Source organism: Anguilla anguilla, chromosome 7, assembly GCF_013347855.1.
Source record: "Anguilla anguilla isolate fAngAng1 chromosome 7, fAngAng1.pri, whole genome shotgun sequence".
Classification (NCBI taxonomy): Eukaryota; Metazoa; Chordata; class Actinopteri; order Anguilliformes; family Anguillidae; genus Anguilla; species Anguilla anguilla.
In genome coordinates, this window is record NC_049207.1 from 25,282,446 (window position 1) to 25,299,945 (window position 17,500).

The window sequence follows — 17,500 nt, forward strand, 5'->3', positions numbered from 1 at the left end:
TCCCAACTTATATTAGTCTTTTTTCCATACACGCAGCGTTAAAATACATTCCAGTTACCTTTGCTGTTGCCAGCACCACAAATACATGCAACTTTACCTCAGGGCTGTGAGCATTACTTTTCATCTTCATAATAAGGGCTTAATACAGAATACAGACTCACTGCATATATGTGTGTGTGTGTGCTCAGATTTAGCATGCTTGTTTGCTACTAACTGTATAATTTCATAAAAGTAAACGAGTGTCCTGACTTCACAAGTCCTTACCTACAAGCTTGTTTAGGAGCTCTTTAGTCAACACAATCATTTTAGACACAAGTTATCACGACAGTGTACTTAGCTAAACATAAAATGGAGGTAACCTTCACCATTTTCAATAAATTAATAATTTTGATACAGTGTCATCAAATTTTCAACAGGTGGGTGAATGTCACCCCTGCTTATGCGACTTCAGTTCTTTCTTGTTTAATAGGCAATTAAATAGAACTGAACCCCTGATCCCCAATGAACACTAAACCCATGAAAAGCAATAAACTACGAAGACCTGTGTCTTGTCATCTTGTGAAGCACGTTAAATTACGTGCAATATTTCGTTTAAGTTTACTTTCCCTCTCGTTATTTAATATTCTGAAATGTAAGAAGGAAGTCACGTTGTAAGCATTCGCACCCATTTAACTCAAATGCTAAGCAAGCCTGACACCTAGTGGCCAGTTTTGAAATAAACCGTGCCGGGCTGACATCGACCAGCGAGCTCACCAGTGAAAGTCCTCTCGCAACGTCCCGCTTTCCACAGCTTGATGGCTTTGTCGGCTGAACCGGTCAGCATGAGACCTTGTTCTGGCAGGATGACCACCGTCCATACAGCGGCTGTGTGTCCCTGAGGTCCAGAGGGAAGAAAATTCATCACTGGAGGGTGGAGGTTCAGGCCAGTTTACACTTCAGCCTTCATGCAAACAGGCAGGACAGAGGAGAAGTATTTACACACAAAAGAGCAGGTACACACCTGTAGAGTCATCATACACTTGTCACTGAGCCACACTTTCGCTGTAGTGTCCCATGAGCCACTCAGTAGAGTGCCGAATTTCCCAGAAGAGAGACTGCAGACTGTAGACAAGGAACAGCAAGACACAAGTTGCACCAAAAAGGTCAGGAGAGCAACCTCAGTAGCACCTGTCTGAAGAGCTACAAACTTTTTGCTTTATTGATTAGCCCACAAGGCAATTTTGCAATGTAGTCATTTGGCAGAAGCTTTTAGTCAAAGCGATATACAAAAGGTATATTTCATTTGATAAGCAAACACCACTAGCCCTTTAACTGGTTGTTTAGCCAAACGGTAAATCTCATTTGACTTAAAAGCAATCAAGTTTCTTTTTATAGGGTCATGCTAAACATAGGCAAAGTTGCAATTATGTAAGTGCAACCGTCAAGGCGCATGTCTCAAGACCAGTGAGAGAGGGAGAAGGGTTCCTTTTTTCTCCAGGTTTCTTTCTGATTCAAAAAGCTGGGTAACGGATATGTAATGCAGAAGTACAGGTTATTGTGTTGCCCATGGATGCAACATTGGCGCCCCAACTGGGAATGCAAACCATCCAACCTCGCTGTGAAAGGCTCAGATTACACACCACAGCACCACACTGCCACCCTAGCCCACCCTAGGTACAGCACGTTCGGTTACTACAGGGCTTGGAATGATGCCACACACCGTAACCGGCACGGTGGGATGTAACAGCTACCTGTGTTTTTGTGTCCCTTCAGAATGAAGAGGGGGTCCGGTCTGTCCAGTGAAAAAACACAGATGTTGTTGTCGTTTCCACCCGTGGCTACAAGTCCCCGTGGGTATGTGTCGTTTGGAGCTATGATGCACACGCTGGACACGAAGTTTGTGTGGCCGTTCATGCAGTGCATTTCTGTAAACCCCCTATTTGGACTGAACATACACAAACACACATTAAGAGAATTATGTCATAATAAATTAAGAACATAAAGTGAACTAACAAACTACACGGAAGCAAACCAATCCCCAGATTTGTCCTCATTACAGTCATTGATCTACAATTATTCAACGAACTTCTTAATGGAGATACAAACGGTCGCTGCTCAATTTATTTCAAGAATGAAGATCATTTTCGAAATAATACAGACTTAGCTTGCAACATATCATAGCTAATTACTAACGTCAACTGACGGAATGTTCTACGGTAAGCTAGCTCTAGTTGGAGCTAGCTAGCTAACTACAGCCAAGTATTTAACCGTCGACCAAAACAAACTTTTGGCACTCATAATTATAGTTATATCAATGGGGGAAAAAGAAATAGACGTGACTGATTTCTTTTTTTTTTAAAGTAACGTTAGTAACTACAGTCATCACCTGTCAATTTACCTTGAATTTGGTACCCAGACCCTACCCGTTCTGTCCCTAGATACAGACACAAAGGCTCCTTCGGGGAAAAAAGCAGTTGCAAGTCCTCTTACATCCATTTCATGCCCGGGAATAGAGCAACTTAGCCTATAGGTATTAGGAGATGCCATTCTTTTCAATCCAACAGCACAATGATTGAATTTACAGTAATTATTGAAAGCAAAAGCAACCAAACAAGGAACTGACACAGCAACAGCACAGCGGAGGAAGTGGCTGCTATGCCGGTGTGGTGCATGATGGGTAAACAGAGAATGGAATAAAAATAACTGAATTAAATTGGATTTTTGTGAAGTAAATTAGTCCATATAACATTTATAGTAATATATAAATTAGTATTGATAAAGTATTTATTCACCAAAGGAACGATTGCGTAAGAGCTGCCCGATGGCGTCACTCATATGTAGTATTAAGTCATTGAGTCCTTCTCCATTGTCCGTCTCAGGAATTAGTTCATAATTCATTATTTGCATTGAGGTGCACAAACGACTTTAATTATTTTTCTTAGATACATAACTAGAGCTATTCGAGTACCCTTAGAACAAGAGTTTCTTACTCAATCAAATCAACATTCTTTACTGTATTTTATATTTGAGTCTCAGCTTCTGTCTGCTCGTGTGTGTTCGTACAGTGACCCTATAATTTATTCCCATTTTAATTTATGGGGGGTCACTACAAATAAAATGAAGCCAGCTTGATGCATGCTGCTGTTGACAACTATTTGTGCAGAAATTATTAATTTACAACATAAATATGGGCATACTATGGATGGTTTGCAGAACGCTGAGCACGTGATCACAAACCATGCGCGTTTTGTCCGTATCACGTTTCCGTTGATACAATTTGCCGAACACGGAAGAAAACGTATAGCCAGTTCTGCTAGAAATGCTACGGGTAGACAGGTGGCTTTGACTCTTACGGTTTCATACGTTTTATTTAGCCGCATGAGGCGAGATAAGGAGTACCACGTTCGGATTAATGGCTAACATTGTAAGGTAAGCGGTGAAGATGCTTTTGGTTGATTTAGTTCAGCTAACTAGCTCAGATTATTAACCAGTTATTAGCCAACTAGTGCACCTTGGATGGCGTTTCAACTACAGAAGGTTGAGGGTGTGGTCTGTCAGTTCAGGCAAGTGAGTAGCTAACCTATCTTACGCTGGATAACTAGAGTCAGCTAACCAGGGCTTTTTAGGCATTGGTTATTGATCTACCTGGGCTCGCAAACTCACTGTCTAAAATGTATCCTTCGTTTCTTTAACGTTACGATAGGGGAACAAATGAGAGGCAGTTAGGATTGTAATATAATAATTGGTTTGATTTGCCATTTCACCTCCAATTGCTTGCTAATCAATCGCATGGTTTTGCTAAATTAGGTGGCCTTACAAATGTCAGTGTTCGTGAACAGTCCTTGAATATCACCAGTATTAGCACTGGCTAACAGAGTTATTGTTATGGTTGCATAGCTACTGCTAATAAGTACACAATGAATGCCAGCTTCTAGTCATAAGCGATCAAGTCAAAATCATAGCTTACTTGCTACTTCTTTTATTTTATTGCTGAATAACGAGTTAGTTTGAACATTCGCTAATTCGTTGCTGAAAAAGGATGTCTTGTAAAAATGTTAGACTAGGGTATAACCTATCGATACCTAGCTGACGTTGTGTTAGAATGATTGATTGATAAAACCACACAGTTAAACTGATTGACTTTAAAATCAACGTATTACTGCGTTGTCGTTTTTTTGTTTTGTTTTCTTAATAATCGACCAAATCACCCCATATGAACCGATATTAGGCCTACGTATATAAACAAAGTAGCCTACATAGCATTCCAAACGTTTAGACTGTGTTAGAGCTGTTGATGCTAATGCATGCAGATAAATTATGTTAAAAAATATTAAAAAGTAAGTGAAGTCATTTGAATTTTTTTGTAAACCTGTAGGTCTACTCTTTGTAATCCGCAGGGGCTGATGACAGAGAGGTCGCTGAGATGCTGGCACGTCACTGCGCACCTTGAAGTTTGAGGTACGAGAAGGTTAATCTCTTTTTTTAACAGCTTCATTCTAGCCCAGTGTTTGAACCAGTGTTACTCATACGCATCTGAATAACGCAGGCGTGTTATTGTACGTGGGGTCTCATTTAGCTATCCAGACATGCGTGTACAGTAGGTAATCGCGTCATGCCTGGAACATCTGGTGTTGGGCAGTGTTTGAAATAGTTTCTGTGGACAGAGAGGAGTGTATTGTGGGGAGAATTTCACAGAAATAACCTCAGCATTGTACATTAGAATTTAACTTAAAATGCATATCTAGGCTACATGGAATATCAAGTCATGTTTTATGAAGAACAGTCCTTCGGTATTTGAAAATTAACACCAGATCAAGTTTGTGTTTTGTTTGGTTGGACACAGCAAAAGCCCTCTCACAAGTGTCCAACCAAAGCTGTGCCTGAGTCTGCATTTGTGGAACAAGCCCCACATGTGTCTTTTACGAACAGTGTGTGAATTTGGACAAAAATGTATTGCTGTTGTTTTAACTTCAAATGCCAGATGGTCTTGCTAGTACCACTATGCATCTGAGGTGTTTCCTTTCTGATTTCTCTAAAGTGAATGGTATTTATGTATTGTACCAGATCCTTGTTATCAATTTTGTATTGGAAATATCATGTGTGGACATTTGCATATTTATACATGCATTTTCATGGCAACAGTAATTTATTAAGTATAAGACATGTATAATGTCTCAGTTGCTTCAGAACGAGCCAGACATCATGAATGGAGTTGCAGAAAATGTTGTCTGTGTGCATGCTTGAAGACAGCAGGGCTGCACTTGATAATGTTGTGTGAGTGGGTCCTGGCCCACCACAAAATGGATTTTTATAGGAATGGGGGTCATGTTGCAGTGAAAGGCAATGTTATATTTCTGGAAGCTTTTTACATTTCAGTCTGGCACTTCAAACGCGCTCTCGAGTCGCAGTTCCCACAAATGCATAGAGTCATGTCAATGTCACCATTCCTGAACTGACTGCTGATTCACTCTCAACATTAAGACGACTGAGAATCAGGAACTCATGTAAAAAATGACTTATGCTTTTCCCCCGAAGGCTGTGGTCCTCAGGAAAGGATGAAAGACAGAGTTTTTACCTGCCAAAGCTGGTACAGTATCGCTGAAATTTTTTAAGTGGCTCCAGCTGAATATTTGTGTTTGCTTAGACTCAGGGGTGGTGTTAAAACCCATACTGTTTGTTAGAATCCCTTTTAGCATTCAGCGCTCTTCCAGTCGTATGCCTGACTGTGTTGCTATTTTGGCGCTGCTGCTGAATAAAGGGGTGTTATCTCTCAGCTGTAACTGCCACTGTCACCTCCGGCTTGCTTTGTGGAGGTTTATGCGGGGTACACTGTGAAGCATATGGTGACAAATTATTTGTTAAATGCACTATAAAAAAAACAGTCAATTTTAAATGAATAAAGTGTGATTGATTTTGAAGCATTTTATCGAATAATTTCAGGCGGTATTGAAGCATGTAATAAATATACACGGCCCTGTGCGGATTTTTTACTATTTGGGAACGAGTTCTGTTCAGCCTTTAATCAAAACAGCATGTTGTGCCTACTGGTAATGTTATTGTAATGGGGGGGGGGGGGGAGATGGATGTTTTTATGTTTGTAGACCCAGGGGAGGTTATTAGGTCCCATTTAAAAAAAAAAAAAAAAAGTCTCCTAACCTACCACCTGTTTGGAAGCGTACTGCGTAAACAACAGTGGCTTTGTCCCGCTGCATCGTGGGCCAGTGCAGCCCCTTGGTGGAGGATCTCGTGAAGCAGAGCTGACGTTCAGAGCCAGCGTTCGGTTTCAGCCGTTTCTTTGAAGCCCTCCCGAGACCAAACGTTTCCTAGATGGGGAGGCGTTGTTTGTGAAGTGGCGGTGGCGGCGGCGGCGGCTTTGGTTTTTTTTTTCAAAGGAGCCGATGGTCTGATTGCTCTTGTTCCATTGGCTCGTGAGCAGTTATTCCCTTGTATGTTCCCATGGGTGGAAAGTGTTAAAACCTCAGAGATTTAACAATGGGGCTCTGGAACCTCCCAAAACCTCGTGCTCAGGCTGTGGTTCGAAGACCATGCTCTGTTCCGATGAGATCTTTGTGCTTAAGAACTCACAACCTTGGACTTTTAACAGTTCTCTGAATTCAGTAGCACTGACAACTAGCCTATATTTAATTCATAGTTGTTGCCTTTTGTTCAGATAAAGACCCTATGGTACTAATCTTGTACTGATAACCTGGCGACCAGACTGCTTGTGAGGGCAGAGCGCACTGTTAAAAATAATGTTAAGTTGCTGCCTTTGATTTTATGGAAATACAGGTTTATTGAGAGAAAAGGACCTTCAGTGAAACTCAGTCATTGGGGAGAGTCCACTGACTCTGGGGGCTGTCTCACTGCACAGAGAATATGCCCCAGCTGGAAAGGTGTAGCCTATCTTTTACCCATGTATACCCAGATATAGGCTAAGCTAATCATTTTACAGCTGTTTGCCTCTGCTGCAGATAACTATCGATAGCAGCTGATAAGCATTTGGCCTCTAGGGAGGCTGCCATTGTCACCCAAAAGGAAATGAGTAACTGGGGTAAACAGGCCTGGAATGTTCCCTTGCTTCATTGCTAATGGGAGTGTCACAGCACTGGAAGGCAGAAAGCAGATAAGCGTGCAGTTGAGTGGTGATGATGGAGGCTAAGAGACTCCATCTTATGTAATGTAAAGTAAAGAGACTGCAGCTGAGTATTTGCTCCGACCTGTTCCTGTTTTGAAAAGTACTTCACCCGAATCGCTTCAATGTGTACAGTGCCCTCCTAAAACATTGTAGGGGACCGTTGGAGTTTAATTTCTTATTTTTGCTATATACATATGGAATATGTATTTGAGATGAGAAGATCAACATGAGAAAAAAAGTACAGATGATTAGGTTTTATTTAATTGTATTTCAATGCATATATGTTCTACTGTTTTACAGAAAGAGCTGTTTTTGTGTTGAGTGGGCTGTGTTGCAGGTGTACCTTTTTATTTAATTTTTTTTATTTAAGTGTTGCAGTTGTACTGGTGTGTGCAGGTGTTGTTAACCCCTCTGTTCTATCTCTCTATTTTCACTCTCTATCTCTCTCTCTCTCTCTCTCTCTCTCTCTCTCTCTTTCTCTCTCTCTCAATCTCTCTGTTCTGTTACTCTATCTCTCTCTCCTCCCTCAGCAGGATCCGTGTTGCTGCCACCATGGGCCTCCGGCTGCACTTTGTGGTGGACCCAATGGGCTGGTTCTGCATCAGCATGGTCCTCTTCGTCTGGCTCTACAACTCCTTCTTCATTCCTCAGCTGGTGCTGCTGCCACACTTTCAGGAGGGACACATCCCTGGGGCTGTGGTTGTCTGTAAGGCCCTGGCCCCTACGCGCGCATGCACACACACACACACACACACGCGTGCATGCACAAACCATCCTCCAGTACCTGCAGTAAGCAACACACCATGGGAATTCTCCTGGATATCCTCACCCAGAAGTACCTGCTATAGACCACACCTGCAAAAATATTCCCTAAATAAGCTCTCCAATACACACACACCACACACACACACACACGCATACACACACACACACACACACACAGAAATATTACAAAATGTGCATAACTGCAGCCTCCAATGTTGTCTAATCAGGTGTACAGTTAGCATGTATCCTTCCTAACCTTTTTCCCAATATCTGCGGTATTTAAAATGCAGTCTGTGTGGAAGAACAAGCTCCCGGTCTTGTAAAGGGTTGTCTAACAGGGAGGACAGGCATGCAGGCAGGGTCTATCAGTTAAACAGGCCTTACTGGCTCGTGGTTACAGGATCCTTCTTCTTCCTCCTCCTCTTCGTCTCCCTCCCCCAGTGTACTACCTGGCCTCGCTGCTCTGCGTCACGGCGCTGTTCAGGGCTTCCACTGCCGACCCAGGCCGGCTTCCCCAGAATCCCCACATCCCACACTCCGGTAAGAGCTCCCCACCCCCCCCGACCCGCTCACACCATGTGAGTCATCTCCACACCCGCCAACAACCACACACCTTGTCATCCAACTGTGCTTGTACAATATAATTGCAAGCTATGCAGAAATGTGGAGAAAAGCAAGTGCTGTTTTATTGCCGAAAAATAAAAAAATGTAATACCTTCTATTTTTGGCCTGGACCATCCAGTCTGTTTTGTTCACAGTCCTGCCCTCTATTGTGGTGGAGCCTGTTTATTTGTCTTTTTGAATCTGTGATGCTCCACAAACTGGTTTGTCAGTGTTGGCTTGTCTGCATATGTTTCTGATAGGGATGGGTATCAACCCCTGCAGTGTTTAAGTTGCCTAATTAATTATTCATGAACTGTGAGTGTCACTACAAAACTGCAATATTGGATCCTAGGGAACCTTCCATCCATAAAAAATGAATGAGGTCATGTGCTTTTCAGGTACTGCTGACATCACTCAGCTGCTGAACTGTTTACAGTAAATGATGTTCTGGAGTCAGTTTAAATGCTGTTCTTTGTGCTGGCGACGGAAAGAATATTTTATGCAGTTGAATAAGACTGACGCTAGAGAGCCTTGCATCAAAGTGAAGAATGGTGTGTGCCTCTGCCTTCCTGTGGTGCTCAAGTCATGTTGTTTTAATGTTACAGCAATGTTTTGAGAATGTTTGTGGCCCCTGGTCTCGGAATCTGGAAGCTGCAATAGGATGCAATGCAGTTTTTTGCCACTAGAGAATGCTATATTAACATGCATTATTTAGTTTCACTAGCTTTCCACGTCTTCATGATTCAGCAACACTCCACATCACAGGCCGTCGTTTAATAATTTAATCCTAGTGAACACTTGTGGCCAGATGTACGTACATAAAACGTGTAGCGCAAATTGCAGCTTGACGGGGCTTTGTTCGTGCATTCGCAGTCTGCCTGAAATTAATGTCTTATTTAGTAAGGCCACAACTGATTACACAAGCGGCAAAATATACTGCCTGCTATCTGCATTTTGCGTATGAAGCAGAGCTTAAAAGGCGCAGTTAAAAAAAAAAAAATTTAGTGCATTGAATACACAGTAAAATGTATAGTGTTGATTCAACTCTAAGAGTTTATATGCCTCCACTCTAGCCTTTGCAGACTCATATAAATGAAAATAGTAGCGTTTATCTTCACTGGATGTAGGGAAATTGTTGTACCTGTTGTTGCTGTTGGCGTCAAGTAAGAACGAAAACAGCACTACGGACAGCGCAGGGCAATTTCCGATTGAATTAAGAGGCGCGAGGTCGCTGTTCCTGGCATTCGCTGTCGAGAACGAGCTCTCGCGCTGACAACAAACTCTTTCGATAAAACAAGCACGAGCATAGCAATGTCGGGGTTGTTGAGTAGATTCTCATCTCTTAAAATTTACCATGCTTTGTTTGATTGGCATTTTACAAAGAATATATTTTATTTGGTTAAACTATTACAAAAGGCGGGATTATGGGATACATTAAAACATACATCGGCAATTACTCGTGACTTTGCATACGTTTATTGTGAAAAATGTAAGGGAGAGTGGTAATGACAGTAATTTCACGTGCATTATCACAGCAAGGTAAACAGGCTACAAAGTAACCTTTGTAGGCTATATTTTGTGTTGTTGTGTATCCCTGTACAAAAATACAATGTACTCTGAGTATATAATCTGTTCATTAAAGTATTCTTGTTTATGACTAAATCCAGCTTACTTGAAGACTGTATGGTTAATGTTTGAGCACTATATATGTATATTATATGTACTCATTACATACATATATTCGATGGACAGGTTATAATTATAGACGATATTAAAATAAAATTATATTCTATCTTCTCATGTGCACAGCTCTTTGACTGGTATGTATAGGCAGACAATATGATAGGAATAAACCCTTTTTTGAAGGACACTTTTTACATCTACCTAACTATGTTCCTTGGCTATACCCACTGGAAAAAAGGGCCACATATTCGAGAAAATCTCTGAGGTGACATGTCATCCTCTTATGTTTGTACATAGCAAAGCATGTTTGACTGGTGTCAATAGGCAGACAATCCGATAAGGCTCACAATTTTTAATAAGCTGGCATTTAGCAGCTATCAAAATATGTGACTTGACTCCACCCTTGGTTAAAAGAGAGCCACGCACTAAAATCTGAATGAATGAAAGTCTTTTTCATTTATGCAAACAATACGAAGCCCATGAAGTCTTTTTGGATCCTACGAATAAACTTACATATGAAAACTTTGATAAATCTGACATTGTTTGCGTAAATGCATTTATGAATGATTTAAGATCATATTCATTTGGCTTATATTTGATAAATCAGGCCAAATGTTCTGTTATAGACAAAAAGCATGATCTTTCCTTGATGGCCAAACACGATTTAATCCACCAACCTATCAATGCACTTGTTCATATTATTTACTAGCTGCTACTGCCCACTGATTTTTTTGAAACTTCAAGCACTTGTTACTGTTGCTGTAGCAGCACGTTTCTTCAATCATTTCCCACTACTGCACATGAGATCTATTGGTTAAAGTAATACATTTAACCACTCTTTCTTCCTTTATTTCCGCCTCTTTTTCAGTTTTCTGTGAACTTTGCTATTGCTTTTGTGATTGCTCTGACTTCAGTCGATATGTTCCACGACAAACACCCAGCCTTTTGTTGCTGTGGTAATGAATTAATAATAATTCATGTCAATTATCTGTACCGTTTGATGGTTTCCACTGGTACCAGAACACTGGGGATACCGGCAACTTGTGGGCTCCAAAAAAACAGTCAAAATGGCGCTGGGATACCAAGCAGCTGTTAGGGCCGAGAGGCTGAGGGTCAGGCTTGAGGGTCAGGGCCCAGTCCACCACATTCGCCTCCCCAGGGCTGAGGACACGGCTTTTCTCCTGACAGATAACCAGAGCAGAGCAATGGGATCAGCTCCTCAGCCTGAAGAGGTCATTTTGTGAACGGATTACCGTAAATCCCCATCACCTTCTATGTGGAGAGAAGTGGATCAGCGTTAAGCCGAAGGCTGTGCATCCGATCATCACCACCAGTGTTGAACATTAAACCCCTTAGTGCTGATCCGTGTTCTTTTGACATCAGTAAACAATCAGCCCTCATCTCTCGCACCATCAGCGCCATGTTAATTTAACCCGGGGAGGGGGGAGGAGGGGGTGGGGGGGGGTTGGATTTGAGGCACCAAGGAGGGTAATAATTTTTTTTTTTCCCAAGCAAACGGGAGTAAGGGGATAACATAATCAAGCACTTAAAACGGGTTGAATGCAGCCCTTGTAGTGCAAGAGAGGACATAAAAAGCCTTTCAGAAAAAAGGGGATTCTGCCTCACTGCTGACCACACCTCTTAGCACTGCGCCACTGGACCTATTCCCCCTCTACCACCGCTGTCGCGAATGCTCATGTACAAAATGGCTGCCGTGCATGCCTGCAGTCTCTGCTGCTGCACATTGCTGATGGTTAGGGTGAGCCTTCCCCACTTTTAATGTAATGAGCTTTGTGGTCGTAAAAATTTAAAATGGAAATTAAATCCATCTTCGTAAGTGCTGTTCTAGGGTTGTCACAATATACAGTAATATCGTATATCAAGATATTCGAAGATATCGCCGATATGGTTGACTATAGCTACGATATTTCTTATAATAGGTGTTATTTTATGGATAAAATATACATAAATGCTTTTAAATAATAAAATTTGTTAAAGAAATAACCGGTAAGTTAATATTTCAAAATCTAACTGTAAATAACTAAATCTTTGCATTTTACATTTGACAAATCTCAGTGGAGCGTCCTTTCGCTGCAACTATTTCTATATTAGTTCTGCTGCCTCGTAACAACATGTGTATGCCTTGTTTTTTGGTTATCATTTGCTCTGTTTTTCATATTTGATTATTATTTGTATATTGGCCATTTACCTTATCAAGGGTGTAATTATCTGATGCGCAGTCTTATCATTGATAATTGAGGGAGAAGAGGATTGTCTCATTTGGTGTCAGAGTAACGAGACGAGATGTGCTTTTCTCTGATGGTGAAATTTGCAAGGAGGAAGGCCTACTTGTGTCGGCCTATTTGTGCTTCTAATGCCACCAGAGCAAGTGTTCAGCACTGGGGAACATTGCAACTCTGTTGCATAACTTCCTAAACCCAGAGAGGGTTAACATGCTTGTTTTAATGATGATCTGATCAGTTTTGCAGCATGAGTAGTGGGATCTGCTGTTGATTGTGATCTGCTGTCTGTTTCAGAGCATGATCAGTGGGATCCATTGTTGATGGTGATCTCATGTCTATTTCAGAGCGTGAGCATTCAGATCCACTGTTGATTGTGAGCAGTAGGATCCACTGTTGATGGGGATATGATCTCTGTTTCAGAGTGTCGGCAGTGGAATCCACCACTGATGGGGATTTGACCTCTGTTTCAGAGCGTGGAATGTGCGATCTGCCGTTGATGGAGACCTGCTCTCTGTTTCAGATCATGAGCAAAGGAATCATCTGTTGATGTGGATCTGATCTCTGTTTCAGAACTTGAGCAGTGGGATCCGCTGCTGATGGGGATCTGATCTCTGTTTCAGAACGCGAGCAGTGGGAGCTCTGCAATAAGTGTAACCTGATGAGGCCTAAGAGATCCCACCACTGCAGCCGCTGTGGCCACTGTGTACGGAAGATGGACCACCACTGCCCCTGGTGAGGTCAAAGGTCACGGTACTGACCACGTAACACAGACGTGTTGTGCACTGGGGGTCCACTTGGACACCACTAGCAACTGATATGGGTTATGGTGGCTGAACGTGTGAATGTGACATGTTATGATGTGTTGGGTGTGTGTTCATATATATTATATATTTATATTTGTGTTTGTTATTGTAAATGTGAGCGTGCAAGTTAGTATGTGTATTATTTCTGTGTATTATGTATTGTACATGTAGTATTTCTATGTCTTGTGTGTGTAAGCGTATGTGTGTTTCTGTGCGTGCACATGTACACCATATGACCAAAAGTATCTGGACACCCCTTGCTCTGGGGCTGTTTTTCTTGGTTTGAGCTAGGCTCCTTCGTTCCTGTGAAGGCAAATCTTAATGCAGTGACATTCTAGACAAGTCTGTGCTTCCAACTTTGTGGTAACAGTTCTGGGAAGGCACTTTCCTGTTTCAGCATGACAAGGCCCCGGGCACACAGCGAGGTCCATGTAGAAATGGTTTTGTCGAGATTGATGTGGAAGAACTGGACTGGCTTGCACAGACCCCTGACCTCAGCCTCATCGAACACCTTTGGGATCAGTTGGAAAGCCAACTGGAATGGAATGGAAGCAAATCCCAGCAGCAATGCTCCAACATATAGTATTAAGCCTTCCCAGAAGAGTGGAGGTTGTTATACTGTAGCAGCAAAGGGTGGACCACGTCCACATTAATGCCCATAATTTTGGATGAGATGTTGGATGTCAGGTCATGCAGTGTACGTGCACTTTTGACCATGTAGTGTACGTGTGTGGATGAGTGTGTGTGTGCACGTGTTCGACTGTATGTGTATCTGCATGCATGTATGTGTGTGCGTGTGCGTGTTTGTGTGCGTGTGCATGTGCGTGTCTGTGTGTGCGTGCGTGTCTGTGCGTGTGCGCGCGCGTGTGTGTGTGTTTCTGTGCATGCGTGCATGAATGTGTGTGTACTCAGGCTGGCCCCACAGGGGGGAAGTGAGCTCTGTCTAAATAAACCCCTGCAACAGGAGCCCCAGACTGACTGTAGTTTGTTTGGACAGAGAGGTGGACAGAGTGAGAACATACCATCTGCTGACCTGTGACTGCGTCTCCCTTAACGCACAGCTGCAGGGAATTATGGGAAACGTGACTCTTCCAGAACCTCCCTGCCCCTCTGAACTTAGATATGCAGATATGCCATCGTTTACTGCACATTTTTTGGGTTCTAGTGCAGTCATTTTGCACAAATGGCATCGCTCTCTCTCGCTCTGTCTCCCTCTACCTCTATGTCTGTCTCTCTTGCTCTCTCTCTCTTTTTCTTTGTCTGTACACTTCCTATGTGACTCTATCAGGGTGTATAACCTCTGTGCTGGTTTTGAAGGCTCCGAGGGTTGTATGGATGTTGTTAGATCAGAGCTGTGTAGCTCCAGGCTCTCACCTGTAGTGCTCAGTGTGGACCTGATTCAGAAACGTGACCCAAGCTCACTGCTGTCACTTTGGGACACTAGTGCATCCAAAGTGCGTCTGCATGCGTGTTCATATGCGTATATGTGTGTGTATGTGTATGTGTGCAGTAGCGATGACAGGCCTGTGCCTCTCTCTCTCTCTCCCTGCGTAGGATCAATAACTGTGTTGGGGAGGATAACCACTGGCTCTTCCTGCAGCTGTGCTTCTACACCCAGGTGCTGAGCCTCTTCACTCTGGCCATGGACTTCTGTCAGTACTACTACTTCCCCTCCCTCACCCAGACCGACACGGTGAGTGTGCAGATCTCCACCCCCTCCCTGTCATCCCCTCATTTATCCCCGTCCCCACTCTAATCACCAAAAGCTGTACTTTCCCCCTCCACGTTACTGCTAAATATGTGGAACCGTGCAGATGCTGTAGTTCAGAGCTGCCCAGCCCTGTTCCTGGAGATCTACCTTCCTGTAGGTTGTCACTCCAACCCTGATCTTGCACACCTGACTGCTAATTCGCAGCTCAACGAGATCTCAAGCTGTTGAATGAGGTGTGCTTTGTTAGGGTTGGAGTGAAAACTTACAGGAGGCTAGATTTCCAGAAACAGGTTTGGGCAGCCTCGTGCTAATTATACTTTGTGTATTTTTGTCTGGTTGTCATTCGAAGTTGCTTCGATGCACAAAACAAATTCTCTTCAAGGTTAGTAAAGGAGCTGTCTCTTTTCCACGACACCCACCATGACCCACTCCATTGCCTAGTAGATTTTCTCTTGTAGATTTATAGTTAGCATTTGGAATTGTGTAGGTACTGTGGTTTAGGTAGTGGCCTAGGTAGAGACTTAAATACCTAAAATATAAAATGTGTATACATACCTTATGTGTATGCCATGCCTTCATTGTGTGATTTGATTCTGCTGAGCAAATGCCCTTCAAGACTAATAAAAAAAAATCTATCTATTTCTGCCCCCTGCTGGTGGGGAGGTTTTGATATCTGAAACTGAAAACTTCTGTTTGGAAACTTCTCTGAAACTGAGCATGTGCAGTGTGGGTCTGACTCCACAGTACTGCACTGTATCTGATAATTAAGGACATAATGTCCTCCACAGTAATCTACTGTATGTGATAATTAAGGACATACTGTACTCCACAGTAATCTACTGTATCTGATAATTAAGGACATACTGTACTCCACAGTAATCTACTGTATCTGGTAATTAAGGGCATACTGTACTCTACAGTAATCTACTGTATCTGATAATTAAGGACATACTGTACTCTACAGTACTCTACTGTATTTGATAATTGAGGGCATACTGTACTCCACAGTACTACACTTTATAGTATTTGATTTCCCTCTCCGTACTGTCATAGGGTGACATGCAGCTTCTCAGTCACCTTGGTCGTCATAGCTACCTTTCAAATGGAGCGTGATGTTAAAACTAAAACACTGAATCCAAAGCAGGAACAGATCAGTGTGGGCTAAATCTGAAAGCTAAAGGCTGTTTCTACTTTCATCATTAATCTGTCTAGGTCATTAATTCTCTCCCATATCAGGCAAAATAGTGTAAATGTATCCTCTGTTCTGTAATAGAGCAGTCTGAACGAAATTGAGCTGGTGCAAAAAAAAAGAACAAGTCCAGTAAATATGAGCTAATCCATAGCAGATCAGATCTTCAGAAAGGTTGTTACTGTAATCCGTGGTACCCTTGGAATGTGATGCATGAGCCACTTACTCGTTCTCTCTTACGAATCAATAAACACAACGAAAGAAACATTTCTGCATTTTCAACAAAAAATCGAAAGAAAAATAAACGTATTGGCTTTAGGATTTCACCAACGCCGTGGCCAATTTAAACCAATAATAATCAGAAATCTGTATTTCCTTTTCTTTTTTTTTTAGTTGTACAGTTTTCACCCCTCTCTCCCTAATTCGTCAGATGAATTTGGACATCACTGATTTAAAGTAAATAAGTCATAATAATCAGAAGCGTGTGAAAGGCTGTTTGGGGGTGATAATGGTGTTATCTCTAGGCTCTGGTTCCCACTGGGGGAGGCTTAGCTTCTGGAGCTGGGTTTAATGCCCTGGGTGCAGAAGAAAAGGGGGGCGGGGGGGTCAGGGCTGGGTGTCTGTGGCATGGTGATATCCCGTAAACAGGTGGGGGCAGGGGGGGGGGCAGGGGGGGAGCGCTGGCTTTGCCCTCAGCATGGAGCCCGACGGTAACGCGGTAAAGCACCTACAGATCCGCCGGCGGGCGTGCGAGCCCCGGGTTAATGCATGTTTCAAACTGACCTCTCTCTCACTCTCTCTTTCTCTCTCACTCTCTCTCTCTCTCTCTCTCTCTCTCTCTCTCTCATTCTCTCTCTCTCACTCTCTCGCTCTCTCTATCTCTCTCTCTCTCTCTCTCTCTCTCTCTCTCTCTCTCTCTCTCTCTCTCTCTCTCTCTCTCTCTCATTCTCTCTCTCTCATTCTCTCTCTCTCATTCTCTCTCTCTCACTCTCTCTCACTCTCACTCTCTCTCACTCTCTCTCACTCTCTCTCTCTCTCTCTCTCTCTCTCTCTCATTCTCTCCCTCCCACTCTCTCATTCTCTCCCTCCCACTCTCTCTCTCTCTCTCTCTCTCTCTCTCACTCTCACTCTCACTCTCACTCTCACTCTCACTCTCACTCTCTCTCTCACTCTCTCACTCTCACTCTCTCTCTCTCTCTCTCTCTCTCTCTCCCCCTCCCACTCTCTCAGGAGCAGTTTGTGTGGCGCCATGAGTTGGCCCTGCTGCGTATCTCCACCTTCATGGGGCTGTTCATGTTCGGGGGCATGGGCAGCCTGTTCTACACGCAGATAGCCGGCATCCTCACCGTGAGTTTGGCCCGCCTGCCTTTCGGCTCACTTCCCCCATCA

General features: G+C 43.0%; 2 protein-coding genes across 9 annotated transcripts in view; one reads left to right on the forward strand and one right to left on the reverse strand.

Annotated features, from left to right (window-relative positions):
- The window catches only part of plaa (phospholipase A2-activating protein), a 10,160-nt gene extending 7,518 nt beyond the window's left edge, over window positions 1-2,642 (reverse strand). Inside the window, exons 1-4 of the mRNA XM_035427565.1 lie at window positions 2,378-2,642; window positions 1,731-1,924; window positions 1,001-1,101; window positions 754-874 (exon numbers count right to left, since the gene is read on the reverse strand). Coding sequence (XP_035283456.1) covers window positions 754-874; window positions 1,001-1,101; window positions 1,731-1,924; window positions 2,378-2,526 — 565 coding nt within the window. The 5' untranslated portion in view covers window positions 2,527-2,642. The remainder of the gene's footprint in view (window positions 1-753; window positions 875-1,000; window positions 1,102-1,730; window positions 1,925-2,377) is intronic.
- A 438-nt stretch (window positions 2,643-3,080) lies between these two features.
- zdhhc21 (zinc finger DHHC-type palmitoyltransferase 21) overlaps window positions 3,081-17,500 on the forward strand; it is an 18,657-nt gene continuing 4,237 nt past the window's right edge. Inside the window, exons 1-7 of one of the 8 annotated variants that reach the window (XM_035424741.1) lie at window positions 3,081-3,408; window positions 4,355-4,437; window positions 7,648-7,820; window positions 8,321-8,419; window positions 13,029-13,140; window positions 14,766-14,904; window positions 17,342-17,458. In XM_035424741.1, the coding sequence (XP_035280632.1) occupies window positions 7,667-7,820; window positions 8,321-8,419; window positions 13,029-13,140; window positions 14,766-14,904; window positions 17,342-17,458 (621 nt within the window). In that variant the 5' untranslated portion in view covers window positions 3,081-3,408; window positions 4,355-4,437; window positions 7,648-7,666. Of the gene's footprint in view, window positions 3,409-3,524; window positions 3,547-3,633; window positions 3,653-4,354; window positions 4,448-7,644; window positions 7,821-8,320; window positions 8,420-13,028; window positions 13,141-14,765; window positions 14,905-17,341; window positions 17,459-17,500 lie in introns of those variants that run through there. The other 7 variants (XM_035424735.1, XM_035424734.1, XM_035424736.1 and 4 more) reach the window with 7 other exon arrangements.